Consider the following 22,091-nt stretch of genomic DNA (forward strand, 5'->3'; position numbering starts at 1 on the left):
TGAGAGTGATTTTTCTATCTCCAGGCTTTCTAATCTTCTGTTTCCAATTGTAAGTACAAGGATAGTAAGACAATAGGTTTATATTGTTTTATTTGTATTTACATGTGTGTAGTTGCTGGAATGTGTTAAATTGTATTCTTTTTGGATAAGGCTGTTTATTCATTTTTTCTTTTAAGCAATTGACCCTGTATATTGTCACCTTAATACACAGACTATTTTTAATGTCCTTTTTCATTCTTTTTATATAAACCTTTCTTTTTAAGACCTGTTGGAATTTTTCTTTAGTGGGGACTCCAGGGAATTGAGTCTGCAGCTCACCAGGGGATTGGCACAAAGATAGGAATGGGGCTGCTAGTTCACTATCCTTGGCACAAAGAGCGGGAATGTGCTAATAAAGTTTGCGGATGACACGAAGCTGGGGGGTATTGCTAACACGGAGAAGGACAGGGATACTATTCAGGAAGATCTGAACCACCTTGTAAACTGGAGTAATAGAAATAGGATGAAATACAATAGTGAAAAGTGCAAGGTCATGCATTTAGGAATTAATAATAAGAATTTTGGATATACGTTGGGGGCGCATCAGTTGGAAGCGACGGAGGAAGAGAAAGACCTTGGGGTACTGGTTGATAGCAGGATGACTATGAGTCGCCAATGTGATACGGCTGTTAAAAAAGCAAATGCAATTTTGGGATGCATCAGGTGGGGTATTTCCTGCAAGGATAAGGATGTGTTAGTACCGTTGTATACGGCGTTGGTGAGACCCCATCTGGAATACTGTGTGCAGTTCTGGTGTCCCATGTTCAAGAAGGATGAATTCAAACTGGAACAGGTTCAGAGACGGGCTACGATGATGATCCGAGGAATGGAAAAACTGCCTTATGAAAGGAGACTCAAAGAGCTTGGCTTGTTTAGCCTGGCCAAAAGAAGGCTGAGGGGGGATATGCTCGCCCTATATAAATATATCAAGGGGGTTAACGTTAGGGAGGGAGAGGAATTATTTAAGTTTAGTACTAATGTAGCCACGAGGACGAATGGGTATAAACTGGATATTAGGAAGTTTAGACTTGAAATTAGACGAAGGTTTCTGACCATTAGGGGAGTGAAGTTCTGGAATAGCCTTCCGAGGGAAGTAGTAGGGGCAAAAGACTTTCCTGGCTTTAAGACAAAGCTTGATAAGTATATGGAGGGGATGTTATGATAGGATCGTTAATTTGGGCAATTGATCTTGAATTACCACCAGACAGGTCTGCTCAATGGTCTGCGGGGAGATGTTGCATGCGATGGGTACTGAGTTGCTGCGGAGAATTCCTTCTTGGGTGCTAGCTGGTGACTCTTGCCCACATGCTCAGGGTTTAGCTGATCGCCATATTTGGGGTCGGGAAGGAATTTTCCTCCAGGGCGGATTGGCAGGTGCCCTGGAGGTTTTTCGCCTTCCCCTGCAGCGTGGGGCACGGGTCGCTTGCTGGTGGTGTCTCTGCAGCTTGAGGTCTTCAAACCATTTTTGAGGATTTCAATAACTCGGTCCTGGGATAGGGGTTGTTATAAAATTGGATGGGTGGGGTTCTGTGGCCTGCTTTGTGCAGGAGGTCAGACTAGATGATCAGATTGGTCCCTTCTGACCTATGAGTCTATGAGTCTATGAGTCTAAGAAGTCAGGGGGAAAAATCTCTTTGTGTTAGATTTACTAAGCCTGACTTTGCATACCCTCTGGGTGAGGGAGGAGAGAGGTTAGATCTCTCGGTGCTTGTGTTTCAAGGACTTGAAGCAGGGAGGGTGGAATCCCTTTGTTTAGATTCACGGAGCTTGCTTCTGTATATCTCTCCAGGAACCCAGGGAGGGAACACCTGGAGGGGAGGAGGGGGAAGGGAAATGGTTTATTCCCCTTTATTGTGAGACTCAAGGAATCTGAGTCTTGGGGTCCCCCAGGGAAGGTTTTGGGGAGACCACAGTGAGCTAGGCACTGTATAATTCCTGGCTGGTGGCAGCAATTACCAGGTCCATGCTGGTAACTAAGCTTGGAGGTTTTCATGCTAACACCCATATTTTGGACGCTAAGGTCCAGATCTGGGAAGAAATGTTATGACACATATGAGAAGAGATTTAAAATACTCTCTTGGAAAAGAAATGACAAAGGGGGAATATGACTGAGATCTATGACAATATGAATGCTGTGGAGGAAGAGAAAAGGGAAAAAGGAAATATTATTTACCTATTTGCACAACACAAGAACTAGGGGTTACTTGATTAAATCAATAGGTTTAAAACAAGCAAACAAATAACAGGAAGTATTTTTCACACAACACACAGACAACCTATGGAATTCATTGCTAGGAGATATTAAAATTCGCTAATTGTGTTTTAAAGAACTTCAACATCATAAATTAGCCAACTTCAGTGAGGTTCATGTGGACAAATATTTGAATCCGGTACTTTTGCTATTAGCAGAGCTGAAAGTAAGCCGGTATGGTCTGGTACATCGTACCAGCAAAAGCCAGTACACCGTGCTGGACAGCACCGGCTTCAGCAGCCAGGATTAAAAAGGCCCAGAGCTCCCACCACTGCGGGGAGCCCAGAGCCCTTTAAATCCCTCCTGCAGCTTTGGCGGCCGGGCTGGGGCCAGGATTTAAAGGGCTCTGGGCTTTCCGCAGCCACGGGAGCTCCAGGTCCTTTAAATCCCAGCCCCAGCCCAGCAAAGCTTGGGGCTCCCCGCGACTGGAGCTGTGGTGGGGCTTTAAAGGGCCCAGAGCTCCGCAGTGGCTGGGGCCCGGGTTCTTTAATTTGCCCAGGGGCTCCCAGCCACCCCTGCAGCTGGGAACCCCGGGTTGATTTAAAGGCCCTGGGGCTTCCAGCCACAGTCGGTGCCCCAGGGCCTTTAAATCTTGAGAGGCCCCACCTCTTCTGGTTGAGGCCACGCCTTTTCCAGATGAGGCCACGCCCCCTTCAAGACTCCAGCAGTACTGGTAAGTCGTGTAAGTTACTTTCACCCTTGGCTATCAGTAAATTTGACCAGTATTGTGTTCTCTCTGCTGCTGTCAGTCAGCTTCTCCATTGTTTCTTTGAAGCAAAATTAACCTTATTTATTTGCAATATAACAGTTTTTTCAATCATTCTCAGGCCAAAAGGGACCATTGTGATCATCTAGTCTGATCACCTCGAAAACACAGGGCAGAGATCTGCCCCAAAATAATTCCTAGAGTAGAGGTTTTTTTGTTTTTTTTTTAATTCAGTCTTGATTTACAAAATTGCCAGGGTTGGAGACACCACTGCAACCCTTGGTAAATTGTTCCAATAGTTAATCACCCTCACTATTAAAAATGTACAACTTACGTAAATTAAACAAAAGAAAATTAAGTTAACTTACTTTTGCATTTTCCAAGAAAAATCACAGCAATAAACAGCAATAAACAGATTAAGGCACCTATGGAAAGATAGAACATGTTACTATCACCACCATGTAGCCTCAAACATGGGAAGTATTTCTATAAGTTACAGTTTTGGACTTAAACAATGATGGACTTTTGATGGAATATGAACAATGATGGGATAAGAACAGATGTACCTGCCAGGAGGTGGGGACTCTACCTAAGGGTCCCCTGTCTGGTTTTACCTATTCCTCCCCACCATTCAAAGACAGAGTGAAATAGGCTCCATTAGGAGTCTTTTGTTATTTTAATGACATCATGTGTGATGGGACAGCATTTCTGCCCAGCCTGCTAAGAGCTAAAAGTCGCTAAGAGCTGACAATCACTAAGAGCTGGGTGGACTCTCAAGACACTGACAGGCAGAGGTCACAGCAGAGAGGCAGGTGGTAGAAAGTGACCGGCTACTGGAACACGTGGTGCAGAAATAATATCTGGTAGCCGGGCCAGCAGGGGAGAAACTGCGGCTGGCAGGGAGGCCAGCAGGGGAGGAACAGCGACTGGTGGGGCAGCCAGCCAGAGCAAGTGCTCAGACGGCGGAGTACGCAAGCTGCCTTCTTCCCAGAAGGGAGCTGAACTCACACATATACACCTGTGAACCTTGGATCCTCACCAAGGGCAATCACTGTGAGTGGGGTATGGTGAAGGAGCAGAGTGTAGCAATAGAAAAGGAAGTTTTGGTTGTAGAACTCAAGAACAGGAGGCAGAAGACTCTGACCCACGCACTCTAGAGTTGGTATCCTGCTCATAGCTTTATCTTTATCAAACCTGCTTGTGGCATTTTCCCCAATTAATGTTGGGTCACTTCTCTCTTTTCATTAAAAGTTTCTTTCCTACACTCAGACTCTGTGCTTGTGAATGGGGAAGTATTGCCTCTCAGAGGCACTCCAGGGTGTGTTACGGGGCGTGGGCTCAAGCCAGTTTTGTGTTGTATAGTTGAAAAGAAACACCTAGATATTGAACCCAGCCCTGGCTGCTGCCAACTCCACCTGGCAGAAGGGTTACAATAGAATAAATATTAGCCATGCTGGTGATCTCCTCTTCCTGCTGAGTGTCTCTTACATGCTCCAGTGAGCCTCGGCTAAACTAAACCCCTCCACACTAAGTTTTTCTCCCCCATGGAAGAGGAGGGTTCAGACTGACCACTATGCTATGGCCTTTCACCAGGATGTCAGAAAACCCTTTAGCTGGTCCTGGGATCCATACAACTGCAAATGCTGGAGAAACTGGTGTGGGGGAAGTGGGGATAATGTACATTGTTCCCCTTCCTACACCCTATGATTGCACAGACAGGACAATACCGCACAACTTTAACCTTTAACAGTTATCCTGCTCCTTCTCATGAAGTGGGATGCAATTAAAGGCCCCTGATGTTTCTTATCCAAGGGGATGGTAGTGCTCTTGCCTTTCAATATCAGGAGTTCCCCCTCGGGGCACTATATGTATCCCCACAGAGATGTTGAAGACTTACCATGATATGCAGGGTGCATTCTAGAGCTGGCTGCTAAATATTTCCATGATAAAATGCCACTCTGTGTGATCACCACGGAAATCAACACAAACTCATTCTTGCTCTCCTGCCACTGTTTGCATAAAGAGATAAAGCCTTACATATCACCTATTTGTAAAAAGCAACAGAGGTTCCTGTGGTGCCTTATAATCTAACAGACGTATTGAAGCATAAGCTTTCGTGGGTGAGTACCCACTTAGTTAGACGCATGTAGTGGAAATGTCCAGAGGCAGGTATAAATATGCAGGTAAGAATCAGTCTAGCGATAATGAGGTTAGTTCAATCGGGAGGAAACTGCTGAACTTCAGTTCATTTGCAAATTTGACACCATCAGCTCAAGATTAAACAAAGACTGTGAATGGCTAGCTAACTACAAAAGCAGTTTCTCCTCCCTGGGTGTTCACACCTCATCTGCTAGAAGAGGGTCTCATTCTCCCTGAATGAACTAACCTCATTATCTCTAGACTGATTCTTGCCTGCATATTTATACTTGCCTCTAGAAATTTCCATTACATGCGTCTGACGAAGTGGGTACTCACCCACGAATACTTATGCTCCAATACGTCTGTTAGTCTATAAGGTGCCACAGGAACCTTTGTTGCTTTTTACAGATCCCGACTAACATGGCTACCCCTCTGATACATATCACCTATTTGGCTTCGTTCTTTTCTGAAAATTGAACATTTTCCTATTGAAGGGCTTGTGGGAGCTTCAGTGAATGGGGTACAGAAATTGCACTCACCAGCAGACCCCACCAATCGACTCCTCTCCCTCCAACCTTGCGTCTCCTGCCCGCCACTGATCAGCTCTTCTGCAGAGGGCAAGAGACACTGAGGGGGAGGAGTGGGGGAAGGAAGAGGCGGAACAACGTTGTTCATAGGAGAGGGGGTGTAACGGGCTATGAAGAAGCAGAGTGGGAACGGGAAGAGTTTGGGCAGGGGTCAGGTCTTGGGGGAACGGGTATAGTAGGGGAAACTTGTTCCCATAGGATGTTGTGAAGGCCAAAAAGTTAATGGGGTTCAAACAAATAATAATAAATAAGATTCGTTTATGGAGGATAGCTCCTTCAATGGTTATTACCCAAGATGGTCAGGGATGCAAGCCAGTGCTTTTGGTGTCCCTAAGCCTTTGACTATCAGAAGGTGGGACTGGATGACAGGAAATGGATCATTAGAGAAATTCCCCTTCTGTTCATTCCCTCTGATGCATCAGGCACTGGCCAGTGTCAGAAGACAGGATACTGGGCTGGATGGATTGTTGGTCTGACACAGTATGGCTGTTCTTATGTTGCTTCCCTAGAGCCTTTGTTCCGTGTCCCCAGTAAAGTGCCCTGTGTTATAGTGTTATTTTTGAGTGTGGCCTTTCATTTGTTGGGATTTGTATTGGTGTATTGTGTTGTTAATGTGCTGGGTTATATTTCTTGTAAATAGATAAGTAGCATTAATCATTATCCCAAGGACAGCACCCCAGTGTCCGATGCACAGACAGGAGTTACCTTGGGTGGAGGCACCAGGTGCTGAAATAAAGAACCCAGGACCCAATGCATGACAAGAGGGAAGATAAGACACTCTGATTAGCAAGCAGCAGGGAGGAGGCTTAAGCCACATGTGGGGTGGGAGGGAAGGGGGTACATTACATTCAATGTTAGCATTTCCCTCAGAGAGCTGTCTCCGCTGCAGTGAGGGCTGAAGTAGCCTCTGACTCCTGTGAGGCACAACAAAATTTGCAGGGAGTCAGGGACTGCAGGGAATGGGGAATTCCCCTGCTCCTGAGGAGAACCCAGGCTGCAATCTGACAGAGATGCCTCTCCCTTTTAAGGGAGCTTGGAGCCCTAGCACAATGAAGAAACACCCATTATTCATACTTCTGTTAAAAATGGAAGACAAGTTTTTGTTTAAACTTTCCAGAAGAAAAACAAAATCATTGCATTTCAGGATAGGCAGTGACTGAACACTTGCAACTCCAACTGTGGTTATTTCATTAAATTATGAGGAACTGATAACAGTAGAGTTTTATCATGGAAAGGCCACATCCTCTTTCTCTAGAAAGGTGACTGCCATATGAGCTGTGATGTACAATAGTTTTAGGATCAGTGAATTACTGCATTCACTAGAAATATATGGAAATACACTCCTCTTAGCTAATCTAGCTCTCCGTGTTCATAGCACTGAGAGAAAGGCAGGCAGAAGGTCTAATTCAGTCCAATCTAATTCCCACTGAAATCAATGGAAGCTATCATACCCTTTATCCAGTTAACTGCTGTGGGAAGAGCAAAAGCTTCATACACCCCTAGAGTGTTTCTTGGTGAATGAAATAATGAATCATATTTTCATGTGTGCTCTAGCTTTTTGACTGGGTGAAATGTGCCCCTTGCTGATGGCTTAACAGGTATATGGGAAAACATACATTCTTCAGAATGCTCTTTTTTTTTTCCTAGAGGAGACGCAAAGAAGCTCTATTTTAGGGAGGTTTTTGATATGTAAACAAGATGTGAAAGAATACACTTGTCTATTCATTTAGTCTAATCGCCTCTAGAACACAAGCCAGAGAACTGCCCCAAAATAATTCCTAGGTTTCTTTTTAACAAAAAATATCCAATCTTGATTTAGAAATTGTCAGGGTTGGAGACACCACTGCAACCCTTGGTAAATTGTTCCAATGGTTAATCACCCTTATTATTAAAAATGTACACCTTATGCAAATTAAACGAAAGAAAATTAAGTCAACTTACTTTTGTATTTTCCAAGAAAAAGGATGACGGTCTCATCAATAGTCTGCAAGAAATTGTTTAAGGCACCTACGGAAAGATAGAACATGTTACTATCACCACCATGTAGCCTCAGACATGGGAGGTATTTCTAAGTGTTACAGTTTTGGATCTAAACAATGCTGGACTTTTGATGGGCTATGAACAATGATGCCATATGAACCAATGTCCCTGCCAGGAGGTGTGGACTCTGTCTAAGGGTCCAGAGTCTGGTTTTACCTGTTCCTCCCCACTGTTCAAAGACAGAGCAAAATAGGCTCCATTAGGAGTCTTTTGTTATTTTAAGTGCTCAATAAGAGCTGAAATCAGTTGTGGTGGGACAGCGTTTCTGCCCAGCCTGCTAAGAGCTAAAAGTCACTAAGAGCTGACAATCACTAAGAGTTGGAGGGACTCTCAAGAGACTGATCTGCAGAGGTCACAGCAGAGAGGCGGGTGGTAATAGGTGACCGGCGAGTGGAGCAAGAGGGCAAGGAATAAAGGCTGGTAGGGCAGCCATCAGGGGAGAAATCACGACTGGCAGACAGGGCAGTAGGGAAGAACAGTGATTGGTGGGGCAGCTAGCCAGATCAAGTGCTCAGATGGTGGAGCAAGCAAGGTGCCTTCTTCCCTGGATGGAATGTGAACTCACGCAGGGGGAGCTATGAACCCTGGATCCTCATCTAGGGCAATCACTGTGAGTGGGGTATGGTGAAGGAGCAAAGTGGGGCACAGAACTCATTCTTGCTCTCCTGCCATTGTTTGCATAAAGAGATAAAGCCTTACATATCACCTATTTGTAAAAAGCGCAGAGGTTCCTGTGGCGCCTTATAGCCTAACAGATATATTGGAGCATAAACTTTCATGAGTGAACACCCACTTCATCAGACACATGCAGTGGAAATTTCCAGAGGCAGGTATAAATATGCAGCCAAGAATCAGTCTAGAGATAATGAGGTTAGTTCAATCAGGGAGGAAATTGCTGAACTTCAGCTCATTTGCAAATTTGACACCATCAGCTCAGGATTACACAAAGACTGTGAATGGCTAGCCAACTACAAAAGCAGTTTCTCCTCCCTGGGTGTTCACACCTCATCTGCTAGAAGAGGGCCTCATTCTCCCTAATTGAACTAATCACCTCTCTGCTCCCATGTGATTGTGTACTTAAATGGAACCTTAACAATTTCTTCAGGAATTTGTTCTGTGAAAGAGGCACAGGGTCAGCATATGTTTCATGAACGGGTCACTCATGTATGTGAGTGTAAAGGACACAAAGTCAGTGCAGACTTCTTCATTTCCTTCTGAATATGAAATGATACTATGACCTCAAAATGCTTATTTTTTAAGAAATAAACATACTTTATTTTTTATACTAAAACTTTCAGGACATTATAAGGTACGTGACACTAAATATACTGGGGTTGGGAGCAATTGGAAAAAGTAGAATCAAAGAGGTGGGTTTTGAATGTAGCTGGGAAACCTGAGAGGTTTGGACCATTCTGGTTTTGTGCAGAATTGAGATCTGTAATCTGAATCCAGCTTCCATGCAGTTTAATGGTCTGTCTCACAAGCACTCCCCTATTGGCTCACAATGTCCAGGCTCCAATGGAGCATAGGTGTCAGTGAGGGTCATTGTCTCAAAAAATAAATAAAAAGTAATTTCAAAATGAAAAAAAAAAATCAAAATGTTCCATTTTATCAAGATGGAAACAAAAGGTTTTGACTTCACTGAACAATTTGTTGCTTTCTTTTTCTCCCCCCTCGACTCCTTCCCACACCCAGTAGTAGACAGAGCGAGCCTGGAGCATGGGGCTTGGTGCCATTCCTGAGGCCTGAACCAGAGACTGTGACCCAAGTCAGGCCATGTATTAACGTAGATGTTTACACGTTCACTGTCCACTACATGAACTTAGCACAGTTGTTGCTTGTATGCACAAAATATTTATGTAAATACATTCAACCTACTATAGATACATCGCAATTTAATATACAATAAGATGGTTTCAGAGAACAATGAATGGGGATATTTTGTTCAAGATACCAGGAAGAAGATGTCATGAAACACATAAGTTGTTTTACCAGTTGTTTGTCTCAGTCTATTAATATCAAGGTACCTCGCCTTAACCCTTTGTGTAGCCTGGGGAACAGCACAAAGTCCCGCTATTGACTGAGTGGCTCCTTGCACTGGACATTCATCTGTTAGTGTACCAGTAACCATGGAGCCAGGGTGCTGAGACTGTGCCTTCAGGGCAATAAACTTGGCTGAGTGCCTTTGTCACTGAACTGTGCCTGTGATCTTTCTTTATGGTTAACTCTGAGATATGCAGAATTAGCATGCTACATTATCTGCTAATGCTCCTAACACCAGAGCTCCATGGACAGAAGCACTGAGCAGCCTGAACAGCATTACTGATGCAACAACATTACACCCTTCAGCACTTAACAACAAACCTCTAAGTAATTTTTTTTATCAAAATACACATGTTCCCATGGAAAGTTTCTGAAAATCCTTTCATTTGGTAGTGAATACACTGGGCCAGAGACCAGAATATCTGGGTTCTATGACTTGCTCTAGAAAACATTCCTGTGTAACTATCACCACTTCCTTTTCAGGCGAATTGTCAACATGTCTCCTCTGTGTTCTGCACAGGACGTGGGTTCTGAGTTTGGGGGAAGCTTTTTGTGGAACACATTTCTCCTCCAATCCCTAAGGCAGCCGGTGGGGTGTCAGCATGGCCTCAGCAACAGCTCAGGCCCAGCTTTAGCAACACTGTCCTGCTGCTCCCTACATTCACAGCTTAGTCTGACAGGAAATATGTTAAAGTCCTGGAGCTTGTACATGTTTCTGCTCATTTCTGACTCTCCTTCAACCTGTCTTGTTCGGACCTTCATTGAAAATTGCTGGTGAGGTCTCAGCTCCATGACATACATGAGTCCAGAGTCCCCTATATGAACCCTCCTCTTCCGAGACTCAAAAGCCATGCAATGAGAGAATCCCTGCTGCAGTCGGGGCTGTTAGTTTGGACTGTAAGAGGCAAATATGACACATGCTGCTCCTCTACTAATATGTCCTTGGTCAAGGCTCCCTCCAGGTATGTACTTATAAAGTGTGATTAAGTCACTCCTTTGCTTTGGCAAACTAAACAGATTGAGCTCTGGAGTCTATCAATATAAGGTACGTTTTCTGCTACCTTAATCATTCTCGTGGTTCTTCTCTGACCCCATCTCCAATATATCAACTTTGTTCTTCAAGTTGGCACATCAGAACTGGACACAGTTATCTATTTGTGTATTTCACCACATCCTGCTGTCTCTGCTGCTCGCACCTTATATCACAGATTACATCCCATTTCTTACATGCCATCTCACCCACACATGAGTGCAAAGAAATATATCAAAATCTTCTGAAAAAACCTGCCAGCAGAGGACACATTTCTGAAGACCTGAGAATTAACTGAGCTGAAAGAGGAGCACATGATTAAAAGTTAACATTTCCTGGCAGTGGCAACCTTTTGCAGCTAGCAGAAGAAATATCCGGCTGCACTTTCAGACGTGGTCTGTCAGTGGCTACCCCAGTCTGGCTTAATCTGTTCCTCCCCACTCCATTAGGAGTCTTTTGTTATTTTAAGTGCTCAATAAGAGATGAAATCACTTGTGGTGGGACAGCCTGTCTGCCCAGCCTGCTAAGAGACTCAAGAAAGTTGAAAGTTGGTGCACGACGGGGGAAGGAATGTCACTGACGACAAACGCCAAAAATTAAAAGGTCTGTACACTAATGCGAGGAGCCTAGGTAACAAGATGGAGGAACTGGAGTTACTAGTGCAGGAAGTGAAACCGGATATTATAGGGATTACCGAAACCTGGTGGAATAGTACTCATGACTGGAGCACGGGTATTGAAGGCTATGTGCTGTTTAGAAAAGACAGGAAGAAAGGCAAAGGTGGTGGAGTAGCCTTGTACATCAATGATGAAATTAGCTGTAGCGAAATAAGAAGCGATGGAATGGATAAGACAGAGTCTGTCTGGGCAAAAATCACACTGGGTAAAAAAGCAACTAGAGCTTCCCCTGAGATAGTGCTTGGGGTGTGCTACAGACCACCAGGATCTGATTGGGATATGGATAGAGACCTCTTTAATGTCTTTAATGAAGTAAACACAAAGGGGAAATGTGTGATTATGGGGACTTCAACTTCCCGGATATAGACTGGAGGACGAGTTCTTGCAAGAATAATAGGGGTCAGATTTTTCTGGATGTGATAGCGGATGGATTTCTTCATCAAGTAGTTGAAGCACCTACGAGAGGGGATGCCATTTTAGATTTGGTGTTGGTGAGCAGTGAGGACCTCGTAGAAGAAATGGTGGTAGGGGACAACCTTGGTTCGAGTGATCATGAGCTGATTCAGTTCAAACTAGATGGAAGGATAAACAAATGTAGATCTGGGATTAGGGTTTTTGACTTCTCGAGGGCTAATTTTAAAGAGTTAAGGAAATTAGTTAGGGAAGTGGATTGGACGGAGGAATTAGTGGATTTAAATGCGGAGGAGGCCTGGAATTACTTTAAGTCACAGCTGCGGAGACTGTCGGAAGCCTGTATCCCAAGAAAGGGGAAAAAAACCATGGGCAGGAGTTGTAGGCCAAACTGGATGAGCAAGCAACTCAGAGAGGGGATTAGACAAAAGCAGAAAGCTTACAGGGAGTGGAAGAAAAGCAGGATCAGTAAGGAAAGCTACCTTGGTGAGGTCAGAACATGTAGGGATAAAGTGAGGAAGGCTAAAAGCCGCATTGAACTGGAACTTGCAAAGGGAATCAAAACCAATAGTAAAAGGTTCTACAGCCACATAAATAAGAAGAAAACAAAGAAAGAAGAAGTGGGGCCGCTATACACTGAGGATGGAATGGAGGTTAAGGATAACCTAGGCATGGCCCAGCATCTAAACAAGTACTTTGCCTCAGTTTTTAATAAGACTGGTGAGGAACCTTGCGATGATGTGGGGATGATAAACGGGTACGTGGATATGGAAGTGGATATTACCGCAACTGAGGTAGAGGCCGTACTTGAACAGCTCGATGGGACGAAGTCGGAGGGCCCGGACAATCTCCATCCGAGGATATTAAAGGAACTGGCGCATGAAATTGCGAGCCCGTTAGCGAGAATTTTTAAGCAATCGATGAACTCGGGGGTTGTGCCATATGACTGGAGGATTGCTAATGTAGTTCCTATTTTTAAGAAAGGGAATAAGAGTGATCCAGGTAATTATAGGCCTGTTAGCTTGACGTCTGTAGTATGTAAGGTCTTGGAAAAAATTTTAAGGGAGAAAGTAGTTAAGGACATAGAGGTCAATGGTAATTGGGACGAATTGCAACACGGATTTACTAAAGGTAGATCGTGTCAAACCAATCTGATCTCCTTCTTTGAGAAGGTGACGGATTACTTAGATAAAGGAAATGCGGTAGATATAATTTACCTAGATTTCAGTAAGGCGTTCGATACGGTTCCGCAAGGGGAGCTGTTAGTTAAATTGGAAAAGATGGGAATGAATATGAAAGTTGTAAGGTGGATAAGGAACTGGTTAAAGGGGAGACTCCAGAGAGTCGTATTGAAAGGTGAACTGTCAGGCTGGAAGGAGGTCACTAGTGGAGTCCCTCAAGGATCGGTTTTGGGACCGATCTTATTTAACCTTTTTATTACTGACCTTGGCACAAAGAGCGGGAATGTGCTAATAAAGTTTGCAGATGACACGAAGCTGGGGGGTATTGCTAACACGGAGAAGGACAGGGATACTATTCAGGAAGATCTGAACCACCTTGTAAACTGGAGTAATAGAAATAGGATGAAATACAATAGTGAAAAGTGCAAGGTCATGCATTTAGGAATTAATAATAAGAATTTTGGATATACGTTGGGGGAGCATCAGTTGGAAGCAACGGAGGAGGAGAAGGACCTTGGGGTACTGGTTGATAGCAGGATGACTATGAGTCGCCAATGTGATACGGCTGTTAAAAAAGCAAATGCGATTTTCGGATGCATCAGGCGGGGTATTTCCTGCAAGGATAAGGATGTGTTAGTACCGTTATATAAGGCATTGGTGAGACCCCATCTGGAATACTGTGTGCAGTTCTGGTGTCCCATGTTCAAGAAGGATGAATTCAAACTGGAACAGGTTCAGAGACGGGCTACAAGGATGATCCGAGGAATGGAAAAACTGCCTTATGAAAGGAGACTCAAAGAGCTTGGCTTGTTTAGCCTGGCCAAAAGAAGGCTGAGGGGGGATATGCTCGCTCTATATAAATATATCAAGGGGGTTAACGTTAGGGAGGGAGAGGAATTATTTAAGTTTAGTACTAATGTAGGCACGAGGACGAATGGGTATAAACTGGATATTAGGAAGTTTAGACTTGAAATTAGACGAAGGTTTCTGACCATTAGGGGAGTGAAGTTCTGGAACAGCCTTCCAAGGGAAGTAGTAGGGGCAAAAGACTTTCCTGGCTTTAAGACAAAGCTTGATAAGTATATGGAGGGGATGTTATGATAGGATCGTTAATTTGGGCAATTGATCTTGAATTACCACCAGACAGGTCTGCTCAATGGTCTGCGGGGAGATGTTGGATGGGATGGGTACTGAGTTGCTGCAGAGAATTCCTTCTTGGGTGCTGGCTGGTGACTCTTGCCCACATGCTCAGGGTTTAGCTGATCGCCATATTTGGGGTCGGGAAGGAATTTTCCTCCAGGGCGGATTGGCAGGTGCCCTGGAGGTTTTTCGCCTTCCCCTGCAGCGTGGGGCACGGGTTGCTTGCTGGTGGTTTCTCTGCAGCTTGAAGTCTTCAAACCAGTTTTGAGGATTTCAATAACTCGGTCCGGGGATAGGGGTTGTTATAAAATTGGATGGGTGGGGTTCTGTGGCCTGCCTTGTGCAGGAGGTCAGACTAGATGATCAGATTGGTCCCTTCTGACCTATGAGTCTATGAGTCTATAAGACACTGACCAGCAGAGGTCACAGCAGAGAGGCAGGTGGCAGAAGGTGACTGGCGAGCAGAACAAGCAGCTGGTGAGGCGGCCAGCAGGGGAGGAACAGCGGCTGGTAGGGAGGCCAGCGGGGGAGGAACAGCGACAGGTGGGACAGCCAGCCAGAGCAAGTGCTCAGATAGCGGAGCAAGCAAGGTGCCTTTTTTCCCAGATGGGAGGTGAACTCACACAGATGCACCTCTCAACCCTGGGTCCTCACTGACCAAGGACAACCACCGTGAGTGGTGTATGGTGAAGAAGCAGAGAGGCGCACAGAATATGAACTTTTGGTTGTAGAACTCAAGAATAGGAGGCTGCCAGAGACGAGGGAGGATAGGAAACTGCTCTGGAAAAAGAGCCTCCTTGTATACAAAGCCCAAGACTCATGAGCACGAGGCCTCATTTCCCATCAGTCTTGGGCTCTGTGGAAATTTCTGTCTGCTTTACTCTCCACTTTGTGGGGTGAGAACTCTCCGGATACCAAGGAAACATCCCTAGGAGAGGTTCCTGGAGGCCCCAGCAGAGATTTCCCATAAAAGGGGACGATCGGGCCCTTCAGTAGAAATTATTCTCCTTGTCAGAAAGAAGGTACTTATACTAAAGTTGTATAGGAAGTTGTGTTGTGGAAGCTAGACCTCACTGCTGAACATTTCTATAATGAAATCTCACTCTGTGATTGTCTCTGCAATCAAAGCAACTTCAGCCATGCCTTCCAGCCATTGTTTAGCAAAGGCAGACACTTCTCAATGTGTCACTCCTTTTGTCTTTGTTTTTTCTTCAGATTGGCTTAACAAACACATCTTTCCTCTGAGAAGTCCTGGTCTGAAACCCTCACCCTGCCCGAGTAGAGAAACAACCTGCCAGTGAAAATGTCCAAACTGTCTCGAGTCCCAACAGTAAATGTGTACCTTCCTCCTCCTCGCAGCAAAAGCTCAAAGGTCCTGATCCCTCACTCAGTTGAAGGGACCTTGCCTACCACGCTTCCCTCACTGAGGAAATGTCAGGCCCTTCCCCTTTCAAACTACAGCCATCGGAGAAAACTTATGTTTGTCATCCCCTGGATGATCAGGGGGAAAAAAAAGCATAAGAACATAAGAATGGCCCTACTCATCACACCAAAGGTCCATCCAGCCCAGTATCCTGTCTATTGACAGTGGCCAATGCCAGGTGCTCTAGAGGGAGTGAATCTAACAAGTAATGATCAAGTGATCTCTCTCCTGCCATCCATCTCCACCCTCTGACAAACAGAGGCTAGGGACACCATTCCTTACCCATCCTGGCTAATAGCCATTAATGGACTTAACCTCCATGAATTTATCTAGTTCTCTTTTAAACCCTGTTATAAACCTAGCATTCAAAACCTCCTCAAGCAAGCAGTTCCACAGGTTGATTGTGTGCTGTGTGTTTTATTTGTTTTAAACCTGCTGCCCATTAATTTCATTTGGTGGCCTCTAGTTCTTATATTATGGGAACAAGTAAATAACTTTTTCTTGTTCATTTTCTCCACACCACTCATGATTTTATATACCTCTATCATATCCTCCCTTAGTCTCCTCTTTTCCAAGCTGAAAAGTCCTAGCCTCTTTAATCTCTCCTCATATGGGACCCTTTCCAAACCCCTAATCATTTTAGGTCTCAGAGTAGCAGCCGTGTTAGTCTGTATCTGCAAAAAGAACAGGAGTATTTGTGGCACCTTAGATTTGTTAGTCTCTAAGGTGCCACAAGTACTCCTGTTATTTTTGCTAATCATTTTAGTTGCCTTTCTCTGAACCTTTTCTTATGCCAATATATCTTTTTTGAGATGAGGACACCACATCTGTACACAGTATTCAAGATGTCGGAGTACCATGGATTTATATAAGGGCACTAAAATAATCTCCATCTTATTCTCTATCCCTTTTTTTAATGAATCCTAACATCCTGTTTGCTTTTTTGACCGTCTCTGCACACTGCATGAACATCTTCAGAGAACGGTCCGCTATGACTCCAAGATCTCTTTCCTGATTATTTGTAGCTAAATTAGCCCTCATCATATTGTATGCATAGTTGGGGTTATTTTTTTCCAATGTGCATTACTTTACATTTATCAACATTAAATTTCATTTGCCATTTTGTTGCCTAATCACTTAGTTCTGTGAGATCTTTTTGAAGTTCTTCAGTCTGCTTTGGTCTTAACTACCTGGGGCACCTTAGTATAGTCTGCAAACTTTGCCACCTACCTATTTACCCCTTTCTCTAGCTCATTTATGAATAAGTTGAATAGGATTGGTCCTAGGACTGACCCTTGGGGAACACCACTAGTTACCCCTCTCCATTCTGAAAATTTACCATTTATTCCTATCCTTTGTTCCCTGTCTTTTAACCAGTTCTTAGTCCATGAAAGAATCTTCCCTCTTATCCCATGACAACTTAATTTACATAAATGTCTTTGGTAAGGGACCTTGTCAAAGGCTTTCTGGAAATCTAAGTATACTATGTCCACTGGATCCCCCTTGTCCACGTTTGTTGACTCCTTCAAAGAACTCTAATAGATTAGTAAGAAATGATTTCCCTTTACAGAAACTATGTTGACTTTTGCCCAACAAGTTATGTTCCCCTATGTGTCTGACACTTTTATTCTTTACTATTTTTTCAACTAATTTGCCCGGTACCAACATTAGATTTACCGGTCTGTAATTGCCGAGATCACCTCTAGAGCCATTTGTAAATATTGGCATTACATTAGCTATCTTTCAGTCATTGGTTACAGAAGCCGATTTAAAGGACAGGTTACAAACCATAGTTAAAATAGTTCCTCAATTTCACATTTGAGTTCTTTCAGAACTTTTGGGTGAATGCCATCTGGTCCCAGTGACTTGTTACTGTTAAGTTTATCAATTAATTCCAAAACCTCCTCTATTAACACTTCAATCTGTGACAATTCTTCAGATTTGTCACCTACAAAAGATAGCTCAGGTTTGGGAATCTCCCTAACATCCTCAGTTGTGAAGACTGAAGCAAAGAATTCATTTAGTTTCTTTGCAAACACTCTTATCGTCTTTAAGAGCTCCTTTTGTATCTCGATCATCCAGGGGCTCCATTGGTTGTTTAGCAGGCTTCCTGCTTCTGATGTACTTAAAAAACATTTTGTTATTACCTTTTGACTTTTTAGCTAGCTGTTCTTCAAACTCCTTTTTGGCATTTCTTATTACATTTTTACACTTAATTTGTCAGGGTTTATGCTCCTTTCTATTTACCTTTCTAGAATTTGAATTCCACTTTTTTAAAAAAATGCCTTTTTATTTCTCACTGCTTCTTTTACATGGCTGTTAAGCCATGGTGGCTCTTTTTTAGTTCTTTTACTGTGTTTTTTAATTTGGGGTATACATTTAAGTTGGTCCTCTATTATGGTGTCTTTGAAAAGTGTCCATGCAGCTTGCAGGGATTTCACTCTAGTCACTGTACCCTTTAATTTATGGTTAACTAACTCCCTCATTTTTGCATAGTTCCCCTTTCTGAAATTAAATGCCACAGTGTGGGGCTGTTAAGGTGTTCTTCCCCCCACAGGGATGTTAAATGTTATTATATTATGGTCACTATTTCCAAGCAGTCCTGTTATAGTTACATCTTGGACCAGCTCCTGAACTCCACTCAGGACTAAATCAAGAATTGCCTCTCCCCTTGTGGGTTCCTGTGTGCTCCAAGAAGCAGTCATTTAAAGTATCAAGAAATGTTGTCTCTGCATTTCGTCTTGAGGTGACATGCTCCCAGTCAATATGGGGATAATTGAAATCCCGCACTATTATTGAGTTCTTAATTTGATAGCCTCTCTAATCTCCCTTATCATTTCATCGTTACTATCACTGTCCTGGTCAGGTGGCTGATAATAGATCCCTATTGTTATATTCTTATTAGAGCATGGAATTTCTATCCATAGAGATTCTATGGAACATGTGGATTCATTTCAAATTTTTACTTCATTTGATACTACATTTTCTTTCATATATAGTGCTACTCCCCCATCCCGCACAACACGTTCTGTCCTTCCAATATATTTTATACCCCGGAATGATTGTGTCCCATTGATTGTCCCTACTTCACCAGATTTCTGTGATGCCTATTATATCAATATTCTCCTTTAACACAAGGCACTGTAGTTCACCCATCTTATTATTTAGGTTTCTAGCATTTGTATACAAGCACTTTAAAAACTTGTCACTGTTTAATTGTCTGCCCTTTTCTGATGTGTCAGATTCTTTTTTATGTGAATGTTTCTTGTCTGATGTGGCCCATACTGTATCCTCTTCTATCCTCTCCTCCTGACTAGAACCTAGAGAATCTCTGTCAATAGACTTTCCTCTAAGAGAAGTCTCTGTCTGATTCACGTGCTCCGCTGCAGAAATCAGCTTCCCTCCATCTGTTAAAAACTGCTGTGCAACATTAGTTAAGTGCCAGCAGTCTGGATCCACTTTGGTTTAGGTGGAGCCCATCCTTCCTGTATAGGCTCCCCATCCCAAAAGTTTCCCCAGTTCCTAATAAATCTAAACCCCTCCTCTCTACACCATCATCTCATCCATGCATTGAGACTCTGAAGCTCTGCCTGCCTACCTGGCCCTGGGCATGGAACTGGAAGCATTTCTGAGAATGCCACCATAGAAGTCCTGGATTTCAGTCTCTTTTCTGGCAGCCTAAATTTGGCCTCCAGGATGTCTCTCCTACCCTCCCCTATTTCACTGGTACCTACATGTACCATGACCACCAGCTCCACCCCAGCACTACACATAAGTCTATCTAGATGCCTCAAGAGATCCACAGACTTTGCACCAGGCAGGCAAGTCACCATACTGTTCTCCCGGTGATCACAAACTCAGCTATCTATGTTTCTAATGATCGAATCTCCCATTAGTAACACCTGCCTTTTCCTAATGACTGGAGTTCCCTCCCCCAGACAGGTAACCTCAGTGCGAGAGGATACCCCAACATCATCAGGAATGAGGGTCCCAACTATGGGAAGGTTTCCCTCTGCTCCCGTTGACTGCTCTGCTTCCCTGGGCCTTTCTTCCTCCTTAACAATGCAGGGGCTGTCTGACCAGAAGTGGGACAATTCTACAGTGTCCCAGAAAGCCTCATCAACATACCTCTCTACCTCCCTTAGCTCCTCCAGTTCTGCCACCCTGGCCTCCAAAGCCCGTACATGGTCTCTGAGGGCCAGGAGCTCCTTTCACCAAATGAACACACATGCCACCCACCCACAGGGCAGGTAATCATACATGCTATACTGAGCGAAATAAACTGGATAGCCCCCAGTCTGCTGCTGGGATTCTGCCTGCATTCTCTCCTACAGCTGCCTAGGTTAATGACAGGGTTATTGTTTAAATCACAAAGTTTGATTATAGTTTAAGTTAAAGGTTTTAAAGAATTGCAAGTATACCTCGCCCCCTTCCCACTCCCCTTCCAAACTCCCTATCAAAACTCTCTGTTAGCGGCCCCTGTTCGCAAAGCTCCCTGGTCACTTGCTCACTGCTTTATAAAGCCCTGGCCTTCCTGATAGCCCCACCCTCTGACTAAGGTTCAGCCAATGAACAGAGGCTTCTAGATTTCAAACCTTGGTTAGAAGCTCACAGCTTCCAACTGCCGGCCACAGCACATGGTCCTTCAAACGAACAAACTAACAGACAGAGAAACACAAGCTCATCACACAACAAGTAAACCCCAAACACAAACACACACTACAGACAGCCACTTACCCCAAGGATTCTGTATTTGCTCCTCCTTCACCTGGCGAACCCCATCTCGAAACTCCCTGTTAGCGGCCCCTGTTAGCAAAGACACAAACATTTCTCTTTATATTCACTGTATGATCTGATAAGGAGCCTAATCCTGCTCCTTCTCATGTAAATCTTTTCACTGATTTCACTGGGAGAAGAACTGGGCCCTCGATTACATAATTATAATTCTCTGGCAAGAGCACAACCGGATATACTTTCAAATGCGTGATTGTAAAGTTCGTGTTTTCCCTTGGTTCTGTTCTATGACACAGACACAAGGGTTTGCACATGTGATTCTGTCCCAGAAGAGAGAGGCCTCAAGGAAGACACAGGAAACCTCCCTCATACATGTTATAGTGATACAAAATCAGTGCAGGCCTAGGACCAGATCCAAATTCACTGAAGTCAATGGGAGACTTTCCATTCACTTCACTGGATTCTGAATCAGTCACTTGACACCAGATTCACAGAAAAATGTAGCCATCTCAGTGCCTCTTTAGGTGCCTAAATCCAGCATTGAGGCATCACTGACATTCTCAAACCAAAATCTCATTTACCAACTGACCCCATAGGTGACAGAAGTCCGCATGGTGTCTACGTTTCTCTGGTCAGCAGGCACAAAGCCAACTAAATCCTGATGCAGCTCTACAGCTAATGAGCAGCTCGGAGTCTCACTCATGTGTAATCCCTAGCAGCCACAAAGTGGTATTCACAAAATAGGCGTCTCCCTGCCTATCCTGCCAGAGGGCCTGATCTCATCGCCTTGGTTAGAGTTGGACAACAGACTGAGGGCTGCACGAAAGAGAGGGGGTGTGCTTGTCCCAAGATACCCCATAGCCCAGTTACAGAGGGATCTGACAAAGCTGGATGAGTTGGAAACAAATTGGCAGATGAAATTTAAGGTTGATAAATGAAAAGCAATGAACATTGGAAGACATAATACCAAATACACATACAAAATGGTGGGGTTTAAATTAGCTGTTTCCACTCAAGAAAGAGATTTTGGTGTTATTGTGGATAGTTCTCAGAAAACATCCACTCAATGTGCAGTGACAGTCAAAACAGCTAACAGAATTTTAGGAATCATTAGGCAAGGAATAGATAATAAGAAGAAAATATCATAATGCCACTATATAAACCTATGATACTCCCACACCTTGAATACTGCGTGCAGTTCTGGTCACCCTATCTCAAAAAAGATTGATTAGAATTGGAAAAAGTAGAGATAAGGGCAAAGAAAATGATTAGAGGCATGGAACAGCTTCCATATAAGGAGAGATTAAAAAGACTGGGACTGTTCAGCATAGAAAAGAGATGACTAAGGTGGGAAATGATAGAAGTCTATAAGCGCTTTAATGTCCCTGCCTGTTTTGCATCCCCTGTCGGCAGCCCTGCCAGTAGGGTCCATACCGGCAGGGCCGCCGACAGGGGCGGGGGACGAATCCTCAAAGCACTGCCATGGCAAAGGACCGCTTTAACGTCGCTGCCCCTTCTCCCCATCAGCAGTCCATACTGGCAGGGCGGCCGACAGGGAAGTAAAAGGGGCAGGGACATTAAAGTATTGGGTTGTTCGTGTGCCGGGTTATATTTCTTGTAAATAGATAAGTAGTAGTAGTCATTTTCCAAAGAGACAGCATCTGTATGTCCCAAGCACAGGCGCTGAAAT

The 22,091-nt window shown here is 44.0% G+C and overlaps 1 protein-coding gene across 1 annotated transcript in view; it reads right to left on the bottom strand.

Annotated features, from left to right (window-relative positions):
- The window catches only part of LOC127036941 (butyrophilin subfamily 1 member A1-like), a 225,033-nt gene that overhangs the window by 37,730 nt on the left and 165,212 nt on the right, over nt 1–22,091 (bottom strand). Inside the window, exons 6-8 of the mRNA XM_050928227.1 lie at nt 20,405–20,473; nt 7,664–7,729; nt 3,365–3,421 (exon numbers count right to left, since the gene is read on the bottom strand). Of these exons, the coding sequence (XP_050784184.1) occupies nt 3,365–3,421; nt 7,664–7,729; nt 20,405–20,473 (192 nt within the window). The remainder of the gene's footprint in view (nt 1–3,364; nt 3,422–7,663; nt 7,730–20,404; nt 20,474–22,091) is intronic.

Source organism: Gopherus flavomarginatus, chromosome 18 (assembly GCF_025201925.1).
Source record: "Gopherus flavomarginatus isolate rGopFla2 chromosome 18, rGopFla2.mat.asm, whole genome shotgun sequence".
Lineage (NCBI taxonomy): Eukaryota > Metazoa > Chordata > Testudines > Testudinidae > Gopherus > Gopherus flavomarginatus.